This window comes from Pseudopipra pipra, chromosome 10 (genome assembly GCF_036250125.1).
Source record: "Pseudopipra pipra isolate bDixPip1 chromosome 10, bDixPip1.hap1, whole genome shotgun sequence".
Classification (NCBI taxonomy): Eukaryota; Metazoa; Chordata; class Aves; order Passeriformes; family Pipridae; genus Pseudopipra; species Pseudopipra pipra.
The window spans coordinates 24427296-24451630 of NC_087558.1; the positions used below are offsets into that span (position 1 = coordinate 24427296).

Genomic DNA, 24335 nt, shown 5'->3' on the forward strand with positions numbered 1-24335 from the left:
TCCATACCAGCTGAAAGAAACACAGTATTTCTGCAACTGTGTTTGCACGAGGATTTATGCTGAACTGTATTGGCACAGTTTAAGGATCATCCTAGCAAATTTAGGAGTCATCCAGGAGGGCTGGGATAATTGTATTTGCTGTAAGTAATGAAAAACCACCACCAAAAAAACAGCCCCACAACTTATAGATGTCAGTAGAAACAACAGTTGCAGCTGAAACTTAAAAATTCATAGCCTGAAATCCCTGTATGGACCATCCATCATATGGGCACCTATTCAAATGAATATTTGTGAAGTATCTAATACACCAGGTGCTTGGCTCTGTTAATGACAGGACTGTGGGTAGTAACCTGTTCAGTTCCTCCTGGGTATGTGATGTGTCCTCTGCTGGGAAAACTGAAGTGGCAGCTTAGAGCTGGGTGTCTAAATGTTCCCCTGGAACAAAGTGAACACTCTGGGCTTCCTTTCACACAACAGGAGGAAGCATCTTTCAAAGATCCATCGAACTCAAAGGCAATTAATCACCAGAATAGTGGTTTAGATTATTTTAAGTGGAGTTCTAAGGAAAGAGCTCACCTGAGGGCTGAGTAAATGAATATTCATTCCTTGGAGGGAGGATGGAAGGGAAGGTTAAAGAGACCAGTGGGCAGATTTTTGGTAGAATATCAACCTGCAGATCCTAGACTCTTATTTTGAACATCATAGAGCAGAAAACAATGAATTTCTTCACAGGAGGAGGGAAAGGGTCTCAGTTTAACGACACGGTTGCTCTTGTTAGAGAAAGATGGCTCAGAGGAGTGCTGGTACTGCTGCACTTTGCCCAGAGAGGCAGAGCTTTAGAAGCAGTGATGTGTCAGCTGCTGTGTCACAAATCTCAGTGAGACAGGCTCTGAAGGAAGAAGCACAGAACACTGCTTATTCTTAGATTGCTCAGACATGGTATTTTTGTGGTGGTTTTTGAGAATGCAGTTAATTACGCCCCCGTGATCTCTCGTTCTGTACATTGTGAAACAATAATCACTGCTACTGAAGCCATTCTAAAAGCAGAGGGTTTGTTTCTTATTCACTGCAAGTAAAGGGGTTGTTGCTGTTCTTTTCAGCCAGCACAGTGTCCTTCATGTTTGTGCCTCAGGTTCAAGCTCAGGGTATCGAGCGATTACGTGAACCCGTTTAGACCCTACTGTGAATTTGGTTCATTTCCTTCTGGCAAATTTTAGTCCTCCCCTAGAATTTCTACCTGGAGAAGGCTGATGACCTGCTGGCATCCTTATGCTGGTAATCTTTTTTCCTTGTTTTGGGTTTTTATTTTCCCTGTGAGAATGCTACCAGAGAATTAGCTAGCATTCATGCCCACAAATTACAACTGTCTCTAAGTATATATGTAGCTTCGCTGGTTTTCCCATTTGAATTTTTGAATTAACTTTCTTCCCTACTTCCCCCAGGCTTTTACGGTGTCGAAATGTGAGTTAGCTTGCTAAGAATCCATGCTAATGTCATCTTGTATTCATGGACTCCAGCATATTTATGCAGGATAGGTTAATTCAGATTAGCCCAACTGTTCCAGCCATTGGTGTTCACAACCGGGAAAATCTCACTGAGCTACCACAGTGTGGTTCTATTAGTGCAACGACTGAAGCATGAAATAACCCCCTCAGCCCCAGCAGAAAATGAAGCAGCAAGAAAGACCTCAAAATCAGAGCTTTTGTTTTCAGTGTAGCTTTACCAAATATGCAAAGGCATCACTGGCTCACTCACGATAACTGAGTTATGTGATTATGCAACACCCCTGATAATGCTGTCTGAGCACATGGGGGAAATTAAGGTAGAATTTTACTTGTACATCATTCTAACAGTCGATGCACCTTATGGTGAATTGAGTTCCTCAATCGGAATCACGTTTTATTTGGAGTGCCCATCATCCAATTACCAATGCTCAGTTCAGATGCATTGTAAGGGCTTGCAAATGAGTTAAACCTCGATATTTTTTTAACAAAATGACTTCTAACGCACTGTGATCACTTGTGATCAGAGAATGAGTGCACTGAATCTTCCATTGAGGTGTGGAAGTCTTTGACATTGCCAGTGAGAGCAGATGAACTCCCTGCTGTTGGTTTAACTGGTTGAAATGTGTCAAGGTGCTCTCCGTTTGGTGGGTGGGTTCATCTGTCTTACCTGCAACAGGAGCACTGCTGTATCTTTGAGCATGCACTTGGAGTTGGCTTGGGAATTTTTTTGCAGCAGTGCTGGGACACATCCCATGAGGAAATAGTAACACGATGAGGAACAACAACTGAAGGTCATGCTGTGGTTCCATGTGACAGCCCCTCAAGAGGATGCATGATAGGGACAGCAGAGTGCATTTAGGGCCTGTTTTGTCCAGTCGTGTGTGGAGCTGGGAAATAGTTACTCTCTTGAGCTTTGTGCAGCAGCAGGATGCCTCCAGAGCACTGGGGGCCTGGTCTTGACCTCAGATAAGAGATCTCATGCCTCTCTTGGATAGTGGAGCTGCTCTTTCTTTTATTTATCACTTTCTTTCCAGCACAGTTTGCTTGTTTGGGAAGATTCATGCAGCCTTTCTAGCACAGGTATGAGCACTAACCTGGACAAAGCTTGTCTAACTGGGTAAGAAGCCCTTTTTAGAATTTGGGTCTGTTTTTCAGCTTGAATGACATGAGTTGAATATTCTGCAGCTTTTATTGTTTGGCCTGTAAACTCTGCTGAAAGGGCACGCTGTGTTAAAGGAAGAGGAATCAGCTTTTTTCCTACCTCTCCTTCTCCTCAGCTAGAAATGGACCCACTGATTGTCCAAACTGGGCAAAGAAAGTTCCCATGCAGTGCATGACGAGTTTTGCCTGTGTGGGCATTTCTGTGTCTGCAAGTGAAGACAGAGCCACGTGCACCACATTGACCAAAGGCAACATTTTCTCTCTGGGGACTTGTCCTTTGTAGTTTATGAAATCAACCTTTGTGTAAGTGTGAAAAAAGCTACAGGAGATTTTTGTTCCCGTGGGAAATCAAGTTTCTTTTTCCAGTACTGGAAGATAAGAAACCAGCAAAATCCAAAGTTAGAGGGGAAAATAAAGCTGATTTTGAGTAAAACAATGCAAATAGTATAAAATTTCAACTAAAAAAAGGAGTTGTTGCCTGTAGAGAGTACTGAGGCAAGTGGAAACTGACCATCTGAGCTGAACATTTGGATGCTTCTGTTAATACAGCCTGACCTGCAAGGAGGAGAAGTGAAGTTGCATACATTCAGTATAAATATTTTTATTCAGAACGCCATGGAATCTAGTTTGCATTTTCGTAGAAGTCACTCTCTCCTTAAAAATAAAGCTTGCTTGTGTGTAACAGCTTTGGTCCAACCTGGGGGGGGGGGGGAAGTGCTTGACAAGACCCCGAAAGCTGCCCCATCTGGTTTCTTGTGCAAGTGCTCCTTGGATGCTGCTCTGCTGGGCAGATTTTTTGACAGGGGCTGCTGGTGTCCATATTTTTCAGTCCTTCCCCATGAGCAATGTCAGGCCTTGCTGTGAGGGCAGGCAGGGGCGAAGCTGAGTTGCCTGGACTGAAGGATCCATATCTGGAGGTACTGGGAACGCGGGATAGGCAGGTTGAAATTTCACAGCTCTGAGAGAATGAAGAAAAAAAGCACACCCAGAGAGTAGACTGCAAAGTCTAAAGGACGAAATTAGGAGGATATAGGAGTAGGGAAAGTGGTGGCTGTGCAATGATACAGTGTAGGGGCTCAGGGGGAATTAAGGAGCATAAGACGGCAGAGTTGGGGGAATCTTCTCCATTTCTACCTTCCCTGCCCCAGCATCCTCCAAGGCCTGTGATATGGGTGGATTTAAGCAGTGGGACTGCTGCTGCTCCCTTTCCTACTGCTATCTTTTTTCAAGCTTTGTACTGATGTCTCAAGTTGCTTTCTGTGGTGCTGTGACACTACAGTGCTCTAAAATGTCTCAGAATTATCCCTTTCTCCTGCAAGGGGGAGAGACATAAGTGCTGTACTAAAGTTCAGTAGACTGGGATACTTCTGGAAGTGTCTGTCTCATCTCTACTTGTTTTTTCTTACAGTTTATGCCTAAATTGTTGTGAGGGGTTACTCATCATGTCTGCCTTGTTTTTCTGTTTGTTGTACTGCATCACTGCAAGATGAGATAGAAAACAAATAGCAGCCTCATGTCTGATTTTTCTTTCTTTTATGTTAGAAGTAAGGATTTAACCTAAACTACTCAAATGAAGGCTTTTTGCCCTTTAATTCTTCACCTTGGTGTCTTGGAGTCAGCAACAATCACATAATAAAGTAAAGTGAGAGAAAAGGAGAAGATCCCATTGATTTCTCAGTTGTAGTGCTAAATCCAGCTTGCATTTAATTATTCCTCTGATAATAGAACAGCCACTATTGTTTTTCTTCTAATGTTCTTTGAGTGGAGTTGGCTGTATCAAGATGTTTCAGGCAAAATCCAGTCCATACAACTTCATGTACCTTAGAGTTGACTAATCACTGGGGCATTCCAGCTACTGTATGGCAAAGGGAGCTGATAAGCTGATTACTGAGAGTGCAGAAAATTAACGTTTCCAAGTTCTGAGCAGAGAGATAAGGGCTTCCTGAAGATATACTGACATGTGATGTTCTTTCTTGGCCTTATCAAATTGTTGATGAAACTGCCCCCTCTGTACTGAACCCTGATGTAATCCTGTTCTGCTGTGAAAGATTGGAGCTGTTGACTCGGTGGTTTTTTTCCAAGTATTCTGTAGCATATAGCTGTTACTGCCACTGAAAATTCAGCAGCTGGTCACTGGCTGATTGGCCTTTAACAGTGGCTTGATTATCCCCAGCAAGAGACATCTTTGCTTTAATAATGCCCATGTAAACACTGTATTAGTTCACAGCCTTTAAGGTCTGTCTGTGTAAGCTGCAGTACAAGGAGGTCTCAGACAAATGGTGTTTCTTGCAGTTCTGGAAGCCTCAACTAACACTAATATAGCAATTTTGTGAAGGTTTGGTGGTCATTTGGAAGAACTTGCAATCAAAATGGCAGAGGAGGAGAGGGAAGAAGGGAAACAATGCACTCAAGGTTGCAGAGTTCTCTGGCAAATGCTTCCTTCTAGACCAGCTCTGGTTCTGTCCTTTCATGTCCTCAGAAGATTTCTGAAACACTAATTAGGAGAAGGCATTGTTATGATCTAAACTGGGATACCCCAGAACACTTTGTAGATGTCCAAAGTTAGCACTGGTCAAATGATATTAAGATGGTGAATTAACAGACAGATCCTATGGACAAGTTGATTGATGAAAGAAAATTAATAATAGGACCAAGGCAAAACTTCCTGAAATTATATAAATTCTTTCAACACAACCAAACCACCACCTCCATCCCCTACCAATGCCCACACCCCCCCTCCAAAAAAAAAAAAAAAAAGACTGCAGAACAATCCCACCTTCTAGTGACCATTATACTTTGGATAACTGATCTTTAAGATCTTTAAGATCTATCACAATTTGAATTTCATTCAACTTTAGTATCCACATCAAAGCCAATGTATCATAATGGCAATCTCAGTCCCCTCTCAAAAGCTGCCCTAGAAAAGTGCTTTTTCAAATCAGTGTCAGTAGTAGCTGTTTTCAGGTACTTGAGAGTAATAAACACTGAAGGGGCAAAGGGAATGTTCAGGACCACCGAAAATAAATTTTTATGTAACTGCTCCCTGGATTCTTTCCATAAGTCATGCAGCCTAAATTGATTGGTAGGAGGTGAGTGAAGCTGCAGCCTATTTCTGGATGGGGATGGTGGAAAGAACTGGCTCTGCTTTACTACTGAGAGCTGACAGCCTGCACAGGGGCCTGAAATCTGAACTGCAACCTGTCTGCTCTCTAAACATAAAAGTGATCTGATGGTGTTATTTTGAAAGCTCTACAGCTCATATATGAAATATGACAAACATATAGGACAGGTTATAAATTCAAGCACAAAGTGGGTGGGCAGGTGCCTTGTCATGCTCGGTCTTGGTTCACACTGAACTTGTCCCTAGCTTGCAGTTCAGTTCATGTTGCAGTGTTCTTGGTGTCTTATTTCACTGTCCTCTAAGGGACATGCAAGTTGTAAAATTGTTTGTATTAGTTTGGCCTAAGAAATGTGCATTTGTTCACATGAAACCTTCTCTGATGGGGCTGATGGCATTAACATTGTACTGGCTGATGCTCAGCCCTGTTCTACAATGCAGGAAATCATTTTTCTACATAATGTTTGCATCAGGTGGGACAGCTGCACTTTTCACAGGGAAAGCAGCCACTCTAAAAAGCTAAAAAGCACCTTTTGCTTTTTAGAGCCACAGGCCCTGTCAAATTCCTGGAGTGTTAGAGTCTGAGGGAAATAAGTATCTGTCACAAGTAGGTATGTGTTAGTGTCTAGAACTCTTTAGACTGCTATAAGGACTGGAAAGAAAAGAAATAAAAGCTGTAGTAACATTCAGTTCTGGAATTGTAGGGGAGTTGGAAATGGTAGGGATGTCTGCTTGCCTCTTGCTCTGGCTCTCTGCTCAAAGCAGATTCATTAAGAGCAGGCTGCTCAGCACCTTGTCCAGTCAGGTTTTGGAGATCACACAGCCTCCCTGGGCCCTTGTTTCAATATATCACCACCTTTGCAGTGACTTCTTTACTAGGAATAGACTTAGTTTATAACTAAGATAATGCCAGAGAAATTAATCACATTAATACTATTTTTGTTTTACCTAAATCCACATTTCTTGTTTGAATGCAAATAATTGTGCAGAGCCCTGATTTTTGGCCATAGCTCAGCCTAAAGCAGGGTATTCTGTACTTTTCAGACTACATGAATTGTTCATGTAGGGTTTATATATGGAGATCATTGATATTTTTTGTGGATGGATCCTTGATTTTGTTTGGAAGCATTATCCTTTGTGAGTTATTTGACCTTTACTCAGTACTGGAACAGGTCTTAGTTGCTTTTCAGACGGAAATCACATGTCTGACAATCTCAGTTGTATACTCCAGTAACACTGGTCCAAGTAATATGAGAGTGGATTGTTTGTGTCTGGAGATGCAGCTACCTCATTTACTCCAATTTATTTAGCAAGAGATATTTACAAGGCTCAAGAATTCTTTCTTTAAATTCTTAAATATTAAACCAGAACTGATTCATAGGAGGTGTTTTGGACCCATTCTTCTAGGTATGCATCAGGATAGTTTCGACATTGAAAATATATTTTATTCCCAGTGTTTTGCTATTCTATAAAGTATCCTTCAGTGAGGGAATGGAACAGTAGAGGTGATTTAGGTGACCACTTTGACACTGAAATAAAACAGTGATTTCTTAAGTGTTTATGAGGGGCTCAGGGTTTTTGAATACTTTTTTCTCCTACTTCAGGTAGCTTCTTCAAAGACTCCACCATTTACTGGTGCTACTGCAGAAAAGGAAAGTAGGGTGCATTTCTCTTTGATTAAAGAAAGATTTTTTTCTTGTAGTGTAAGAAGGCACAGGTTCCAGCAAAACAGGCTGAGAAACTAGCCTGAGGGCTTGTGTAATGTATAAAAATACTGTGCTCTGCAATAGAACCAACCTGCAAATTTAGCTCTAAATATCAAAGAAGTGGTGGAAGAAGCCACATATGGGGAGGGGTGATGTGATGCCTTGTTGGGAGGAAGGCATTAGTTGCTGTTTTTAAAGTGACTAATTTTGGAGCATGGGAAGCAGACTGCTTGAGGAGTGGCTGCATGGTCAGGGAATCTGGATGTGCCAGATGTCTGGATGTGCCAAATGCAGGACACTGGTACTGCTGCAGGTGATTGTCTGGCCATGCTCTGATAAGGGCATGAGTAAGATTCATGTCTTTCTCTTAAAAGCCTGAGCCACTTTGAAGACAAATTGATGGCTTCTACCCTATGGATTAGGACTGATGAAGTGTTTTAAACTGTCATATGTGTACTTTCTTGCCCTTTAAAATGCTTCTTTAAAGGATTAAAACATTAAACACGTTTACCATAATGAAGCATCAATTGCTAGAATAACAGAGCTTGAAGGGTTTGTGCTCTGGCAGTTAGGAGCTTTCTGCTCCTGGAAAGATAAGGTGCTTCCAGGCAAAGTAGACTTGCTGAAGGTTAATGTTTGTGTGCTTGATAGTGGTGGGTCACTGACCAGTGGCTGCTGCCTTCTGGAAAGATCACTTAAAGTCAGTGTCACAAAAAGTACTTTTACTTAAGCATAATAAAAAGCGTATGAAAATGGTCGGAGTATAAAACTTGTTTTGCCTTCCCCACTGATTATTCTCTAGTCTTTTGCTTAAGAATTGAAGTGTGTTTTCTTGTTAAAACCAGCAGCCTGATGGCACTGAGCTGAGAGCAGGAGCAATCTCCCTGTTTTAAACAAGTGCAAGTTTGCTCAGCTGGGTTTTATGCAGCCCATCATGCTGTTTTGAGCCTTAACCTGCTCTCCTGCCTTATATTCCATCCCAGTTCTAGATATCTGCCCTCAGCCCCACTCAACTGTTTCTCTGGCTTTATGCTAGACTTTTTTCTACCTTTTCAGCTTGTTCTGGAAGTCCCGTTTGCTTTCTTAATTCACCTTCTCTATCTTGCCATGTTCTCCTGTCAGAGCCACTCTTGCAGTTGATTTTGAGCCTTCCCTGTTTGGTGCACACCTCTAAATTCTGGTTCCTTCAATTTTTGTTCTTCCCTTTGATTTCCATTTTCCTGGGTGAGCACTCTTTCTCCTTTTCTGGAGATTCCTGTTGCACAGGGACTCACTGAGATGGAAGTTATGCCTCTCCACTGGGGAGGGCTGCCCCATTGCCCAAAACTTTATCACTTCTCCTGTACAAGCTTGTGTGTGTTGGCATAATTTAAATCTGCTTGTACATTATCTATCATGAACTTCTTCAAACTCTTCCATGGTTTCTCTCCAGCTTAATTACAAAAATGGCATCACTGTAATTTGCATATGCATTGTGGTAACTGTGTGTGCTGTGTCATGTGTCAGCACGAGTCATGTGGCAGCACTATGTCCAGTAATGGAAAACATAGAAAATGAGTTTTAAAAATTGTCCCCAGTGTGGGTGGTGGCTCCACATGTACAGAGAGTGCAGACATATTGGGACATTGTGAAAGGGATGACAAAGATGGCAGGAATCCTGGAAGTTGTTTCAGTGACACTTAAAGCACAGTCTAATTTCTACTTGAATGCTAAAAGTTCCCGAGTGTGACACACAAAGGGCTTTGTAATAGTAAAATGCTGTTGGTATAAGTAATTTCTTGGGTTTTTTGTTTCTGTAGTAAATGTCAGGGTACTCCCTGTGTCCTCATACAGGCCCAAAAGTGGGAAGCTGTTGACCACAGCAAGAATAGTTTCATGTTCCCACCCTACAGAGACGCTTGAGTGAGTGTCTCTGCCAAGCAGCTGGCTGTAATAATTTCCTGGTATTGTCCTGAATTTCCAAACATGAAGAAATGATTTCTAAGTGTATCAGAGTTGTCTACAAGCCCTCTACTTGTGCAGTTAGTACCTGGCTGATGTAAAAACGCTGCCATGTATTTCCAGCTGTGTGAGTGCCCAAGAACTGTTTGGGTAGATGTCAAGCTGTTTCTTTTCAACTTGTCTGGTCACCTTGGTATTTAAAATTTGAGAAGTAACCCTGGAAAAACCATCATAATTCTAATTAGGCAATACTTCTGTATAACATCTGCTCTGGTTTACTCCTTTGCCTTAGGAATAGGTAAATGAGATTGTATTTGCACAAGTGGATTTGCCCACTAGCCATGAATCCCACTTCCTGCTGTTTGGTTTGGCTTCCTTTTGAGATCCAAATACAGCAATACTACATATATTAAACACAGTTTTTCCACTTTAACAATGCAAAGAAAGGTAAGGAATAGCAAGGGATTTAAAAGTTAGGAAAAATGAGTTCTCTTTCATTTGCACAAACAAAGAGGAGCAAAGCAACATATTTGTTGCTTGTCCTTGTAACAGTTTTGTTTGCACAGTGGAACATTGCTGATTAAACTCCACTATGCCAACTGGACTTCATCTCCTAAGATTTTCCTTATTAAAAACACCCAAAAGCGACTTCCCCTGGCATATTGTAGAAATCTACATCTGAGAAATGGTTTAATTGTTAAGTTAAACAACAATTGAGTGCAGTCCTCTGTCTTAGGAAGGTGCAAAAGAGCTCTAATATTTGGGGGCAGCTGGATTGACAACTGATTCCTTTCCATTTTTCCATGCAGAAGAACTACTTGTGTCATGATGCTTGTTAAAGCCAGTGACTGTCCCTATTTTATCTTGTTGCTCAGTCAGGTGAGCAAGATGATCTGCTTGGATATTCCTAAACTGGGGTAATCTGTGCTGATGGGATGGCTCTGGATGAAGCAGCTGAGCCCATCTGTTTTATATAAGACCCTGAACATCTTAGAAGAAGGAAGTCACTGGTTTTAAAGCTTTTGCTACCACTGGTCTTGTATCAAACTCATGGGTGTTCTGAAGGATTGCTTTGTTTTATTGTTCTTGCAAGGGGCTGCATTTTGAATCCATTTAACAGAACTATGAATTTTCTCCTAAGTAAAAACGGAAAACTTGATTTGTCTAGTAATCTGAAAAGCCTGAGAGGCCTTTGGGATCTTTCTAGTTTGCTTGCCTGGCTGCCTTTTTAGTGTTTATCCTGTGCTGAAGTTTTCAGGGGATTAAAATGAATTGATTGTGCTAAGATTCACTCATACTCTGATCAGCTTTTTTCACTGTAGAACGTTGTCCTATGTAAAGTCGAAGAATACTCCATTTGCTTCAATTTGTTTTCAGGAAAAAGGTCAGTCTGTAACCACTAACCAGCCCCTGCTTTTGTAAAACAACACAAGGAACAGCACAAGCCGAAAATATTATCTCAAATTTAAATGCATTGATTTTAGGGGAAATGCCTGGGTTCAGTGGACAGCGACTGGGGTTTATGGAAACATGCCTCTTTGAAGGGAAGTCTAATTTCCATATAAATATGATGGTTGGCACACAGTGCATACTGCTTGCAATAGTAATGGAGTTTACTCAATGAAGCTATTGTTTTCCAATACATATATATCTCAGTGAGAGGGAAGTGTTTTGAGAAATAGAATAGGCATGATAGCAGTGATGTCCTTCCACTGCTAACCAGAGGACATTAAAATTGATGCTGTGAACTCACTGTGAGCAATTCTTTGTAAAAGCAGTGTTGGAAAACAGCTGCTGAAGTGGCACCTTCACACTTGTGAGCTCTCTGAGGCACAGGCTGCCCAGCCAGCAATGCAGTGCTGTCCCTGCATGGGGCTGGAGCTAATAAAGCAGCCTGAGATTCCGTGAGAGTGAGGAAAGCAGACATCCCAGCTCTGATGTGTTGGGGCAGTGCTGCTGTCTGTGAGTGGATTTGTTCTTTTTTTCTTTTTTTTTTCCTGAAGTGATTTTCAGTAGCTGCAAATAAATGCCTGGTGTAGTGCTTTCCAGGAAAGCACATTGATGTTTCTGTATCTCAAATGAAGTTTAAGCTTGCTGCCCCTAAATTGAATGGCTGCAACTTCCTGATTGTTCAGAGTAAGTACTAGTCTGAGGCTAAGCAGGCTAATTGCACGTGGGCAAGACTTCTGCATCTCAGGATTTTCAACGACAGGATATGGAAAAAAATGCATTGGGCAAGGAAAAATTTGGTTAAAATTTAATTTTGTGCTGGGAGGCTTTTTTTTTAGATATCAGAAAGGTGCTTTGTTTAGGAGATAACTTGAAAGTTCGAGGTTTGTGTGACTGAGTGGGATGTGTTGTTTGTTTAAGGAGTTGTCACTGAATCACAGCCACTATTCAGTGCAGCTTCCAAATTTCACACTGGAGACATTAAATATCAGCCTGTGTAGCTCACTTTTGTAGCTCCTGTTCAGTTGGAATATAATATTACTGAATGTAGCATTGGCAAGTAGTTATGGAAATCTGAGTGGTTTGTGTTGTGTATTTATATATGAAAGTTGAACCACTGTAGCAAATTTAAAATTATAATTTCTCTTTTCCATTGCCATTAAATTATGTAATCGAGTAAATCAGAGTTGAAAAGTCATATGTGCAATGATTTTTTTTTTTTTTGCAGTACATTACCAGCCTTTAATATTTGGAGCAAATTAAGAGGCAATTAAAAATATACCTAAAAGGTACAAGAGTGTGCAAGACAGACCCTCCTGTACCTTCTCTTTCGAGGTGCCCACATACTGTTCCATTAACCTTCACACTGAAATAGATGAATAACTTTCCTGAAGTGGCTTTTTCTGTGCTTTCCATCCTGAGAAAACAAGGTTCCCTGGGTTCCAAGTTGCTTATTAACAGTTTTGGATCCAATAGGTTCAGCCAGGGAGGAAGACTCTTAAACCTGCATTTAGGATGATATATTTAACCTCTTAAAAAGTCTGCTCTGCTGGGATCTGAAGGAAATAGGACTTTGATGGGGTTTGATTTTCATTTAAGTGGTGCAGTTCTGTATTGACCTGCCACTATCTGTGTTCTGCTGAGCCCCCACTACCACCAGTGTGGTGATTTGCACATTTTTTTGAAGTTTGGACTTGTTTATCTACAAGTCAGAGCATATCAAATGAAACTCAATACTCTTCTGAAATCAATTACGTTGTAAGTGAAGCAAATTTAATTCCAACTGCTTTTCTTAAAGCCAAGAGATCTAATAAAATCAATGCATGTAAAGATGCATGAAGTTTTATAGGGAATTTTGTTTAGTTTACATACCCTTGCAGAAATAACATCTTTTCTAGTGTTATATTTCCCTAATGAAAAAATATAATTTCTAAAGAAGATATTTTGGAGTAGGCTACTATAAAAGGGAAAGTATTTAATATTTTATAATTACATTAGTTTTCTACTAACAGCTGGGATTGGTTATATTTATCCATGCTATTCTAACTGAACTTCAATGGAAACCTGATAAACAAACCAGCCTAATACACCACACAGCAAGGGATTTGTCTTAAAATCAGACAGTACTCCAAGAACTTTTTCTTTGGAAATGACAAGTGTAATACAGATTCACCTTAAGTCCATTGGATTTTTATGCAAATAGGATAACCAAACAAATCCTGATGTAATCCATTTATTTTACATCAATTTAAAAATACAGTAATTGGTGCAATATCTAAGGGAGTCTGGCACCTTTTTTCCAGATAAGCTTGTGAAGCTCTGTACTTGGGGAAGGGCCGCCTGAAAAAAGAAAGTGGCAAAATATCTTTGCAATTAAACATTAATTTTCTCTTCCATCTGCATCTGTTAGAATTCCATGTCTGTCTTTAAGGTTAAGCTTTATGTAGCTCTTGCAATGTGTGGTTAGGAGAAACTCCAGGTAGCTCAGAAAGCAAATTTGCCTCAGTTTTGTTTCCAAGAAGAGGAAAATATTTCCAAAGGAATGTAAGTACCTTATACACAGTACTTCTTTGTGTACTCTGGATGCAAACAGTCCTTAGGTTGCCACCAGCATCAAGTCCCTTTATCTCAGAATTTTGAGTTGCACTTTCCTTCCTTCTTGAGTATTTAAGCCTGCAGAGAATTCTGAGGGCTGGGTGCCTGTACCCTCTGCTGAGCTGCTGCTGGAGAGGTTGAACTCATTGTGCTGGTTGATGACTGCAGAGGGTAAATGCCACGTGACAGGGAGACATCCAGTCGTTCAGACGTGGAGTTAAAGCACCGAGAGGTCTAAAGAGGAGCACAGACATTTTCAGTTGGTATTCTAAAGGCTTGTGTGAAGCAGAACACACCAATAGCTGGAGCAAAGCTACCAGAGCCCCTGAATGCTCAGTAGGTCACTCTGGGCACATTTCCCCGTTATCAGCCCGTGCATATTCCCTGTAGATGGCTAAAGCATTGGGAATTCTGTGGTTCTTTACCAAGTTCTGGGGCATGCTTGTGGTTTCGGAAGCAGCTGAGGTTGAGAAGTAGGGGACATGTCTCTGACATGTTTGCATTGGGTCTGTTTTCAGATTAGCTTAATCAAGTATGTTAGACCTGCTTTTAATGTGGAAAATGCCAGGTTCTGAAAGTAGATTAATTACAAGTAATGTACGCTAGAAAATCTATGAAGGAGTCTATTCCAGGGTGGCTGGGTTAAGTAGTTGTCCTGTATAGGATTTATTTAAGGAGAACTTAAAACTTTCTGGGAGATGATCTCTAATGCTAGGAGAAAGGCACAAGGAAGAATTGCTCAAGAAAGCTGTAGGATCTCTCAGGGATGTTTCTGAGGACAGGTTAGACAAGTATCCATCACAAAGGTCCTAGTTCTAGTGATTGTTTGTTGGAATGAAAAGGACTGGCTGCCCTTATTTTTGAGCACTTAATTCTGCTTGAGCTGTTGGGAAAAATGGCTCTAGTACTTGTGTGTGTGTGAGTTCCCATTTCTGAGGAACTGTACTGCAAGATCTGTTTTTTGATGCCTACTGTCAAAACCAGCAGCTGGGAGCAGCTGGGAGACGGGTCCTGCTCTCTGAGCTCTGGATCCCAGAATCTCTGGGCCTGATTGCCCTGCACGTGTGTGCAACAGGGAGTTGAGTCAACTCATGCCAAATGATCAAGCTCAAAGTTGGGCACTGCTCTTAATTTGTGACATTCAGTTTTCTATCCTGGTTTTCTCTGTAGCTGCTGTACTGTAGTAAGGCTTTGATGAGGCGTGTATTGTAACTGTATCTTAAAGTTCAGGGGTGAGGGTTGAAGAGAATTCTCACTCCATACATCCCACAGCAAAAGCAGAGATCTGTCAATTCTCTGATAGTTCAGGGCCAGCTACTCAAGAGCTGCGTGTGTGTTTGTTAACTAAACACTGTTAAGGTTAGCCCCAGCTCCTTAACCAGCTTTCTACCACTTTACATCCTTTTTAATTCCAATAGAAAACTCATATCAGCATCTAGAAAAAATCCTTTCTGCTTTTTTTTCTTTCCTTGGTTTAACGGGGCACTGTCAGGGCTAGTGGACTAAATTTAGACCTGTCAGCTGTATTTTGGTTTCTGGGCAATGATGAGTCCATGCAGGTCCTGCTCTATTCTGCCAGTATGTTTTGTTCTCAGCAGCACCAAAACTCCTCAAATGTAGGGGAGAAAGTATCTTCTGGTGTCAGAGAGATGGCTTCTTGTTGCCCTGGCCAGCAGAATGCTGTTTCTATTCTTGGCATTGGTAGTCATCCTTTGTATAAAAGGAGGGAACAGATGTCTGCAGAGGGAGCCATGACGTGCTGATGGGGTGTGATGAGTTTGTCCATTCCCACAGCCTCACCTGTGACGGCCCCTGGGCTGAGGGCTCTGTGCACTGGGACAGTGGAAGTTGCAAGTATGGTTTGCATCTGAAGTGCTCTGGAATTAAAATCTGCTAAAAGCATCCACACTGGCAGATGCATAGAGTGTTTGCACCCAGCATGAGGCTTAGCATTCAAAAGTAGTTAAGAATCTGTCTTTATTTTATCCCAAATAGTTTCTACTTAGCAATGCAACGTTAGGCAATGAGCTTTGAAGAGGGCTTTGTGTTCAGAGCAGCATCGTGGGGCGTTTCCAGGAGTTATAAAGGGATGTGCTTTGGAAGAGAGAAACAGAGGTGGCAGCAGCATTAACCCAGCTGCTTGGAGGACATGCCCATGTGCTTGGCTGTTGGGCTTTAGAAACAAAAAGACACAATTAAGTTCAAGAAATAGAAGGAGGTATAATGATAAGCCACTGCAGTGGCTTGATGATGAGAGCTACTGGATCAAATCCCTAAACAAGGATGGAGTGGGCCAAAAATTTAAAGATGAATGGCACCTGTGCAGTGCCACTTGGGAAGAACCTATGTTTTAGTTGTTTTTAGGATTGAGTTGATGCTGAAAGGATGTCTACTGTCTTGATCCAAAATCTGTATTTCTGCTTGATGGGAATTCTGGGCTTTCAGTCGGACTCAAGGCTTGTCTTCACCAGGCAGAACCGATGAAGGTGCAGTTTGACACTGCAATGTCTCCAACAGCAAAGCCAGCATGAGAGGTTCCCTCCTTCCACACAGGCATTCCTGCCTCTGTTCCTCTGTTCATCATCTGCACGGGTGGCCCCCACAGCCTGCTGGGGGTTGTGCTGAACAGCTGGGAGTGAAGTGCTGTGGCCTGAGACCTCCCCACAGATGGGAACAGCGGTGCAGCACGGGTCTGGGAACCTGGAGCTGAGAGGATCTTTGCTTTCAGAGTACTTGAACTGTACCATTACTTTCCTAATATGCAGCCTGTAGTAAAAAGAACACTGTGCAAAGCAGGAATTTCAAAATGTTATTCTGTCTGCTGCTGTTAAGCAGAAGGAACTTTTCTAGACGAAAAAATATTTCCTCTTTGTAGTCAAAGAATGCTGATAAGGTTTGTTGCCAAGGGAACCATTTAATGTACATCCTTGAATTTGATAGTGTACCTGTGCAAACAATTATACAGAGTCAATGTCCCTTTATTTCTCAGGACAGAGGCCACCCAGAGACAGCAGTCTCTTTTAGAGGGAGAAGGCATCATGTCTTTCAGCACACGTGGTTGACTGATTAAGTGAAGGCATCTCTTGCTACCTTCCTTTTTTTGTGTTGGAGAGCATAATTAATGACATTGCTCTAAACTGCATTTTGATAGATATCCAGGAATGGAAACCAGAAGGGCATTTAACACAGGCTTACGTGGAAGTGGAATTTTACCTGCTGGCTCAGTTAGCATTGCTGCTGTGAAGAGCAGCAAACTAGAAATGAGCTTTGTGTTCTGGAAGGGAGGCTGGCAGGTTGTCAGGGGCTGCTTTTGGGGGTAGGTACATTGTGGTGAGAGTAGAGGACACTTGTGCTGTGAATATGAGGACTCATTCTTAAGAAAGGAATGTTGTTCCACAGAGGAGAAGGCTGGAGTGAAAAAAGTCTTTCCTTTAGAAGGGCTTTGCTTCAGTCAAATGCTGCTCATTGAATTAGGGATCCTTTTAAAATCATTATCAAAACATTCAGTTTGTAGCTTTCTGACTTAATGCCGTCCAAGCTTGTTCTGAAAACAGGGTTTTCTCTTCTGCCTTTCTGTGGCACGTCCCCACAGAAGCACTTACAAAAAGAATGTTTGATACCTTTTAAATAGTCTTGTTTCTCTGAGATTGTTTCCATTTGATACAAGAGAAAGGGGGTACAAATTGACATTTACTGGAATAAAAGCTGGCCTTGTGTATTTTTTTATGGTACCAAAGGTTTAAAATGCAGCATTCCTTGATTTCAGGCTTCATTTGAGCACTTTTACTCTTTAAAATTAAATATATTTTAAATCAGATATGAGCTTACCATCAAGTTGCAATTAGAAATTAAAACATTTTGTGTAGACTTAGATATATTAGCAAACAAATTACTCCACTGTGTTACTAGTATAGACAAAAATCTTACCTTTTGGTGTTTAGCTGCTGTCAGTTGAACATAAAGGTTCGTGCTGCTGACATGACCAAGTCATAATCACCTTTCTTCACTGGCTGTATTATTACTAGCAGAAAACTCAGCATTTGCAGCAGAAGTTTGGTTACCACCCTGCAGTAAAACATGGTGCTCAGTGCTGAGTACAGGGCAGGGTCTGTGAATTGTAAATCATCCTGTGCTTTTACAGTTAATGACTTGTGGGGTATGGACAGATACTTTTGCATAACTTTAATGTCTGATTACAGGTCAATCTAAATAAGTTGATCTAAATAAAGTGACTCTGCATTCAGGAACAGAGTGGTTTGCAGTGGGGAGCAGAGCTATAAACCCTTTTTAGCTCATGTGGAACTGGCCTTTCCTTGACTCAGCTCAGCCAGACAGGTTGTCAGTGAGGGGAGTGGTGCTCTAACATGATGATGTGTTGAACATATGGAGACTGTTTCCAGGTCTTGGATCAGGTGGGGAAGGTCTGCAAGGAGTGGGTAAGGCAGGTGTTAGGAGATGGAAGGAACTCCACACTGTATCTCCCACACTGGCGGATGGTTCTTGGTCTGTGCAGAGCCAAATTCAGGCCTTGGCAAAAAATACAGTACAACTGTTCACAATGTCAGAAACCATGTTCTGCCAGGCATTTCCTACAGCAGCTGTGTAGGATGAAATGACCTTGACTCTTTTGTCATGAAGACCTGACAAAATTAGCTCGCCCTCCTCCATGGCCTGTGTCCTCTGGGAGCAAGTGCTGGGGAGAAAAGTTTGTGTTCTTTAGTGAGAATGGGTCTGTTTGTGCTTACTGAAGCAAGAAGGCCAGGTTGGGTCACAGCTCTGGTTTGTGTTCGTGTCAAATAGAGGAAGCAAATCTTAGTATTTCTAATATTCCTGTGGGAATTGCTCAAATGATTCATTTTTGGATTACTCCAGTTGTTCAGTGGGAGCTGAAGCATTGGGGCAGAAACTGAGTTTTAAAAATAAGCTGTAAAGAAGTCCAACCTTTGGTCTTTCGTTTTTTCAGACTGTAGCACTTTGGGCAATACTTCACAATGAGGAAACGTTACACACTCAGACATCGCTTTTGCTGTCACTCGCCTTTTCTTCTCAGACTTTGACAATATTTTTAAGAATAATCTCAGTAAATACTGGTAAACAGCAATTTTAGAGCTGATGAACATGTATGACAATAGGGCAATAGCAAGCATTCTAATAAAGCCAATTTCTTTTGCTTTCTCGAGGTATCCATGGGGTCCCATCTTCTGAAATGGAAGTTGATACCTTGGTTATCTGATGTTTTCCTTCTCATGGACTCACTTTGAAAGCTACACTAGGTCAAGGTAACTGTAGTGAGCTGTTCATAATCACTGGCTGCTGGAGATTTAGCAAAGACCAAGAACTTGGAAAGCCAGATGAGAGGTATCAGTTTCTTACTGATACTGCATTGGACAGTAGAATGTTGGTGTGGATGGACCTACTTGGAAGGAAGTTAAGAGAATGTCGAGTAGAGCTCGTGGAGCTGGAAAAGCACATGGCAACATGTTTTATTTCAGCCTACAGTTTGAAGGATGCAGAAATTGGGTGAAGGTTTAGGTAGATTAAGGGTTTAGTTTTGGTGCACACCCATGGCACTGTGCCTGTCCTTGGAAAGGAGCAAGGAATGAGCTTTTTCTGCTCAGCCTTACCTAAAAGTTGACTCTACATTTGTGTGTGCTGAATGTAGTGAGAGATGGGAAAGCCCCTGTTGCTGGTAGGCTCAGTTTTGAAAGAACTCTTATTAAATGAAAACAAATGAATGATTAATGAAAATTAGGGTCATTTTCCCGAGAAGACTTTCACCCTGTACTTTCTTGAGGCTTCACGTGACAGGGAATCAGTCACCCATTTGCACTTCAAAAAATGGCTTTGGCAAAACATTCCTGATGTAGATAAAAATAATGGCTTTTACAGCTGAAGCTGTAGGACCGTGTTCAAAGGAGAGGTACAGCAAGGCAAAAAATACATGCAAAGGCAGCATCTTCCTGACTTCTAATTTTAATAATTCAAATTGTTCTGGTACTCAATGGAAATTGAAGCTGGAAATGGATATGGTAGCTGCAGACAATGCCATTCAAAGTAAAAATGGGGCCAGTGAGTATCCCTGGGAACATAAGGAATGCTGGCAGTGCTGTAGCAGCCTGTCAGGCGAGGGGGCTGGGACAGGCTGGATCGATGCAAGGAACAATTAGATGCCAGCCTCTGAGGAACAGGTCATTAAAAAAGAGATCTGGGAGGTGCAGCCATTCAAATGGCTTTGTTGGTCCTTCAGCCATGATTTAAGGCTTTTATGAAGGTGTTTTCTAGTTCTTTATTATCTAGTCAGCTGAAGCAAGATTAAAACCCAGGCATGCCGTCGATGCTGAACTTGCAAACCCCGCTTTCAGATGTCTATACTAAAGTTCACTGCCTCCCTGACCCCCTAAATGAAAGCTGCTCCCTTCATGGTTTCTGTACAGCTATCACCTGTTTCCATAGTCAGGTTCACTTGTGCATACTTGTTCTCCTCTAGGCTAGTAATGCCTGCAAGTGAGGCTGTTTAGCCTGAGGGACAGGGACTGAGCAAGCTAGAAAGGGGGTTGCATTGATTTCTGACAAGAATTTGTGACAATGCAATCAGCCAGCCAGGTTAAATATTAAATTTAATGAGCATTAGAGCAAATGGTAAGTTTGAGATCTGAAGTCATTAGCAAGTCATAAAATAAAATTTTCCTCGGGAACTGCAGCTTTATGGCATTTTGGATATCCACAGAGGGCCCGATGGTGAATCCTGTGCTTATTCTCTTATTTTACGAGTTCAGCGCTGAAATCAAGAGGGCTGTTGACAAAGCCAAGGTATGACTGAGTGCCAGAGCTGTAGTGGCTGGCAGTGCCACTTGGGACACATTTAGCTGCCCCTGTTCCTCAGAGGTGCTGCACTCAGCTGGGTCCCACACCCCAACAGAGATCCCGTTGCAGTCTTGAGATGAAGGCAGTCAGCTGAGGTACAGGAGGTCATGGTTTGATGTCTGCCAATGCTAGATCTTTCTGCATGCCCCTTCCAAAATGTACTGCACCAGCTTCCTTTTTAAAAATTGGGGCTGGGAAGGAAGAGTTTCAGAAGTTCTTTGATATCACGGTAAAGCTTCCATGTGTACCAGTAGCACATACAATCAAATGCTGATTTTTCAGGGTTGGGTGTTTATTTCTCTCTGGCCAAAACTGAAGATTTTTCTGGACGATTTTCAGCCATCATAGTCATTTCAGAATGAGCAGTGTTTGTACACTGAGCTGAAAGCTATGAGGACACAGATGAAGCAGGGAAAGAAAAGACTGAGCCCTATTCATCTTGGCTATCATGTAATCATAGAATCAGCTGAGTTGGAAAGGACCTCTGAGACCATCAAGTCCAACCCTTGATCCACTACTGTTGTGGTTACTAGACCATGGCCCTAAGTGCCACATCCAGTCTCAATATTTAAAACAAACAAACAACAACAACAAAAAACCCCAAAAAACCATTTAAACCTCTCTGGGAGCAGAGGAACGAGGAAAGCATGGTGTGAGACAAAAACCATCCAGCTGTGTAATAGTTGTATGGCATTTTAAATTCTCAGACTGAGCAGCTAAGGGCCTTTCCCAGCACCCACCAAGGCAGGCTGCAGAGTACACCCGTGCAGCTCATAGCCAGTCTTGGATAGTAATGCAGTGGTACCAGGCTCCTTCCCTTCCATGGCAGTATGGAACAGTGCTTTGTGTTCATAGGGACCGAGCTTGGCTCTGGCAGGAACCGCTCTGAGCAGGCCATGCTTTTTAAACACTTTCTGAATCGGTACTTCTGTCATAACAAGACCTTCATATAAGCTCTTCAAATGAGGATTATCATCCTTAATTTCTTCCTTTGGAAAGCAACTTTCTGTTGCTTTCTCCAGTATGTCTGCAACTTCTAGTAAGTCCTTACAGAGGCTCTGGATCCCGTATAACTTTGCCTCTTCTACCAGTTTCTGGCTTCTCACGTTTTCCACATCTGCCAAGGCACGCTTTTGTACTTGTCCGTGACTTCCTTCAGTTGTTCTTCCAGTTTAGTCTTTTCTTCAGCTAACAGTTTTTCAGCAGAGCTGGTTTCAGCCTTCTGCTCATTTAGGCTCTGACTCTGGTCCTCCTCCAAGTTCTGGCCAGTATTTTCCTGCTGTGTTGCTGCACAAAGCAATGGTGGAGAAGTTCTGATGGTGGTGCTGAGCTGTGGGAGCCGTGGGCACAGCACACCCCACATGCACTGTGCCACTGCTGCCAGGGTGCCCTCCTGCCTGCTGGGCCTGAGCCTTGGGCAGAGAAATACAATATGGGAGCTCTAAATCCAAGAGATGGTAAAAAATGCTAGAGCCAGCTGGCAGCTCAGGAAGATTCAGGTGGGAAGATTGCACTTGGCTGTGGGTGATGCCATTAATGTTTGCACCTTGGCCTTGCAATCTAAATTCAGAATACCGAGAAGCCCTTGCTAAACCACCTTAGCCACATGTCAAAATTTGTGAAAAGCAAAAAGTTAAGTCTGGATTCACACTTTTTTTTTTAACTAGTAGCTGTGTGTAAAGGTCTCATGTATTTGGAGCTCATTTGCTTTTAGATGTTTCTTATATCCCAAAATCTCCCTTCAGCACTGACGCTTAACAACTTTTTGAAAAGAGTGATAGTTCTAGAGAATGTTATTTCTGTGAAAATATGTGAACAAGGAGATGTTTCCAGGAGTTATGGGCTGAAAATTAATACAGTGATGTCAGGTATTAAGACAGGAAGCAAACAGAATAAATACAACTGTAAACAGTAACTCTTTGGTACAGTGTTTTCCTAACAGAGCTGCAAGGAGCTGCAGTGCTTCATGATTCTGTAGCTCTGCCTTGTCGTGACCTTGAGGCTGCACTGCAGCACTGTGTGAACAGAGCCCAGGAGTTTGGTTACAGTTCCCTCAGACTGAACAAGGTTTGGGCTCACTGTTACCTGTATTAGCATGCTAATTGAGGTTACAATTATCGAGACAACTGCAATATTCCTTCCTGCATTAGGAAGTTTTATAGCTTCCAGTTGTAGGCTGCAGCAATATAATTTTCCCTGAGTATTTCATAAAAGGGACACAAATGCTCTTGGTGATAAAGTAATGTAACAATGCACGTAAGGCAAACCCTGAGGTAGCTCTATATTGTTTGTGGAACAAATATAAGAACCACTTTGGAAAATGATGCATTCTCTGGAACTCATTTTTCATTTTTCTCCATCTGCTGTATTCCCTTCATATTTTCCAAGCCCTGATTTTTTGCCATCCAGAAATAAAGTAGTTTAGACCTATGTTTGTACTCCTAACTTTGAATTTTGAAATGGTGCTATAATGAAGATGTTAGCAAAAATGATGGAAAGTGTTTCATGGTGAGACCTACAGGCACAGGAAAGAGTATTGATAGTGTAGTGAAAACCCATAATAATACAGATTTTCAGGAATAGGAAAGAAAAGGTACAGTCAAACTGTGCAGTAGTGTGGCTAATACACTGGAATCTTACCTGCTAAACAAGTAAATCAGGATTTAATACCTTAATTTTGAGTATTCCAAATGTGTTATTGTCAATTTATACATGTAAATGCACCAGTAGTGCTGGAAAGCTTTGTGCACAAAGTATCTTGGGATTTTGGGAATGTATATAGATACATGTGTGTATATGGCATGTATGATTCAGCGTGGTCAGGTTCCCCTCCCTCAGTAGAAAGATCACATTAGAATGGGGAGAGGATAGTATTTAGCTCCCTTGAAGATGTTCTGGATTGTGGAATACTTGAGGAATCCCAATCTTTTACCAGTGGTTGTTTTCACTGCATTTCCATAAGGGGATCACTCCATCCATGCCCTCCTCCCAACCAGCCCAAACAGAAGAGTCTCTGCAAACCCTGTGGAAACTTCCACAAGCTTCTACCCTTCCCTCTGGATCCCACTGAGAGAACTGAGTACACTCAAGGACTCCTGTATGCCTCCTGGATGAAAACCTTCCTGGTAAGAGCTGGGAAGGACTGTCAGGCTCCATCTCAGCTCTCACTGTTAGTTATTGAGCCAAGACAAATCTCCAGATTTGTCTTCCCAGCCGTCCTGACAGGACACCTTTTCCACATGTTATGCTGCGTGGTATTTCTGGCAGGGTTCCTGCAGTGGTCCAGGTATCCTCTAGGACTGGATTTCTAAATGCTCTTTTGCAGGAGTACTGCAGTGGAAGAAGTGACCTAATGGGATAGATCCCTTTGCAATGTCCATTAACATCTTTTTTTTTAAAGTTTCTTCATTTCAAGCTTAATATTTGGAGCAGTTGGTAATTAAGCAGCAGCACTTCAAATGTGGTACTGGCAGATGTCAGTGACTAACTCTGTCAGCGTGATTTGATGGAGGTAGTGGATGGCATTTCCAAGCCTCCCTGCTTTCGGCACAGGTTTGTAATGAGGAGCTTGGGCAAGCCAGAGAGTAATACTTGGAGGATTATGAGGGGTTAACCTGGACATGGATACTTTTGACTCCTGGGGAATCTGACTGCATCTCCTCATTTGGACCAGGTTATAGCAGTACAGAGCAGCCAACGTAATTAACTGGTCAAGTTTTTCCTGCTGTTTTACAAAGAGTCAGGGTACCAGTGAATCTACTCATCTCTCGGGAAATTCATAGTGAAAAAATCTGGAGAGAAAGTTGGTTGTTTCAGCAGAAATGGATTTGCAGCTGCTGAGGAGAATCTGATTATGTGCTGCTTTCAAAGAAATGCAATACGTCATTCGCTCCTGGACAGAATGTCTTTTCTGTGACTAAGATTTTCAGACAGCCTGGGATATCTGGGGAATAGAACTGGACTTTTTCTTTGTACACTAATGGGTTCTTAAGTTCA

The 24335-nt window shown here is 42.0% G+C and overlaps 1 protein-coding gene and 1 long non-coding RNA gene across 2 annotated transcripts in view; one reads left to right on the forward strand and one right to left on the reverse strand.

The window, feature by feature from the left end:
- The window catches only part of LOC135419932 (uncharacterized), a 71757-nt gene that overhangs the window by 35297 nt on the left and 12125 nt on the right, over window positions 1–24335 (forward strand). The gene's annotated exons all lie outside the window — the stretch shown is intronic.
- Window positions 20948–24225, reverse strand: LOC135419311 (grpE protein homolog 1, mitochondrial-like). The gene is given in 3 exon segments (XM_064665585.1): window positions 20948–21472; window positions 21475–21751; window positions 24221–24225. Coding segments are annotated over 3 exon segments (699 nt in total). The 3' UTR covers window positions 20948–21055.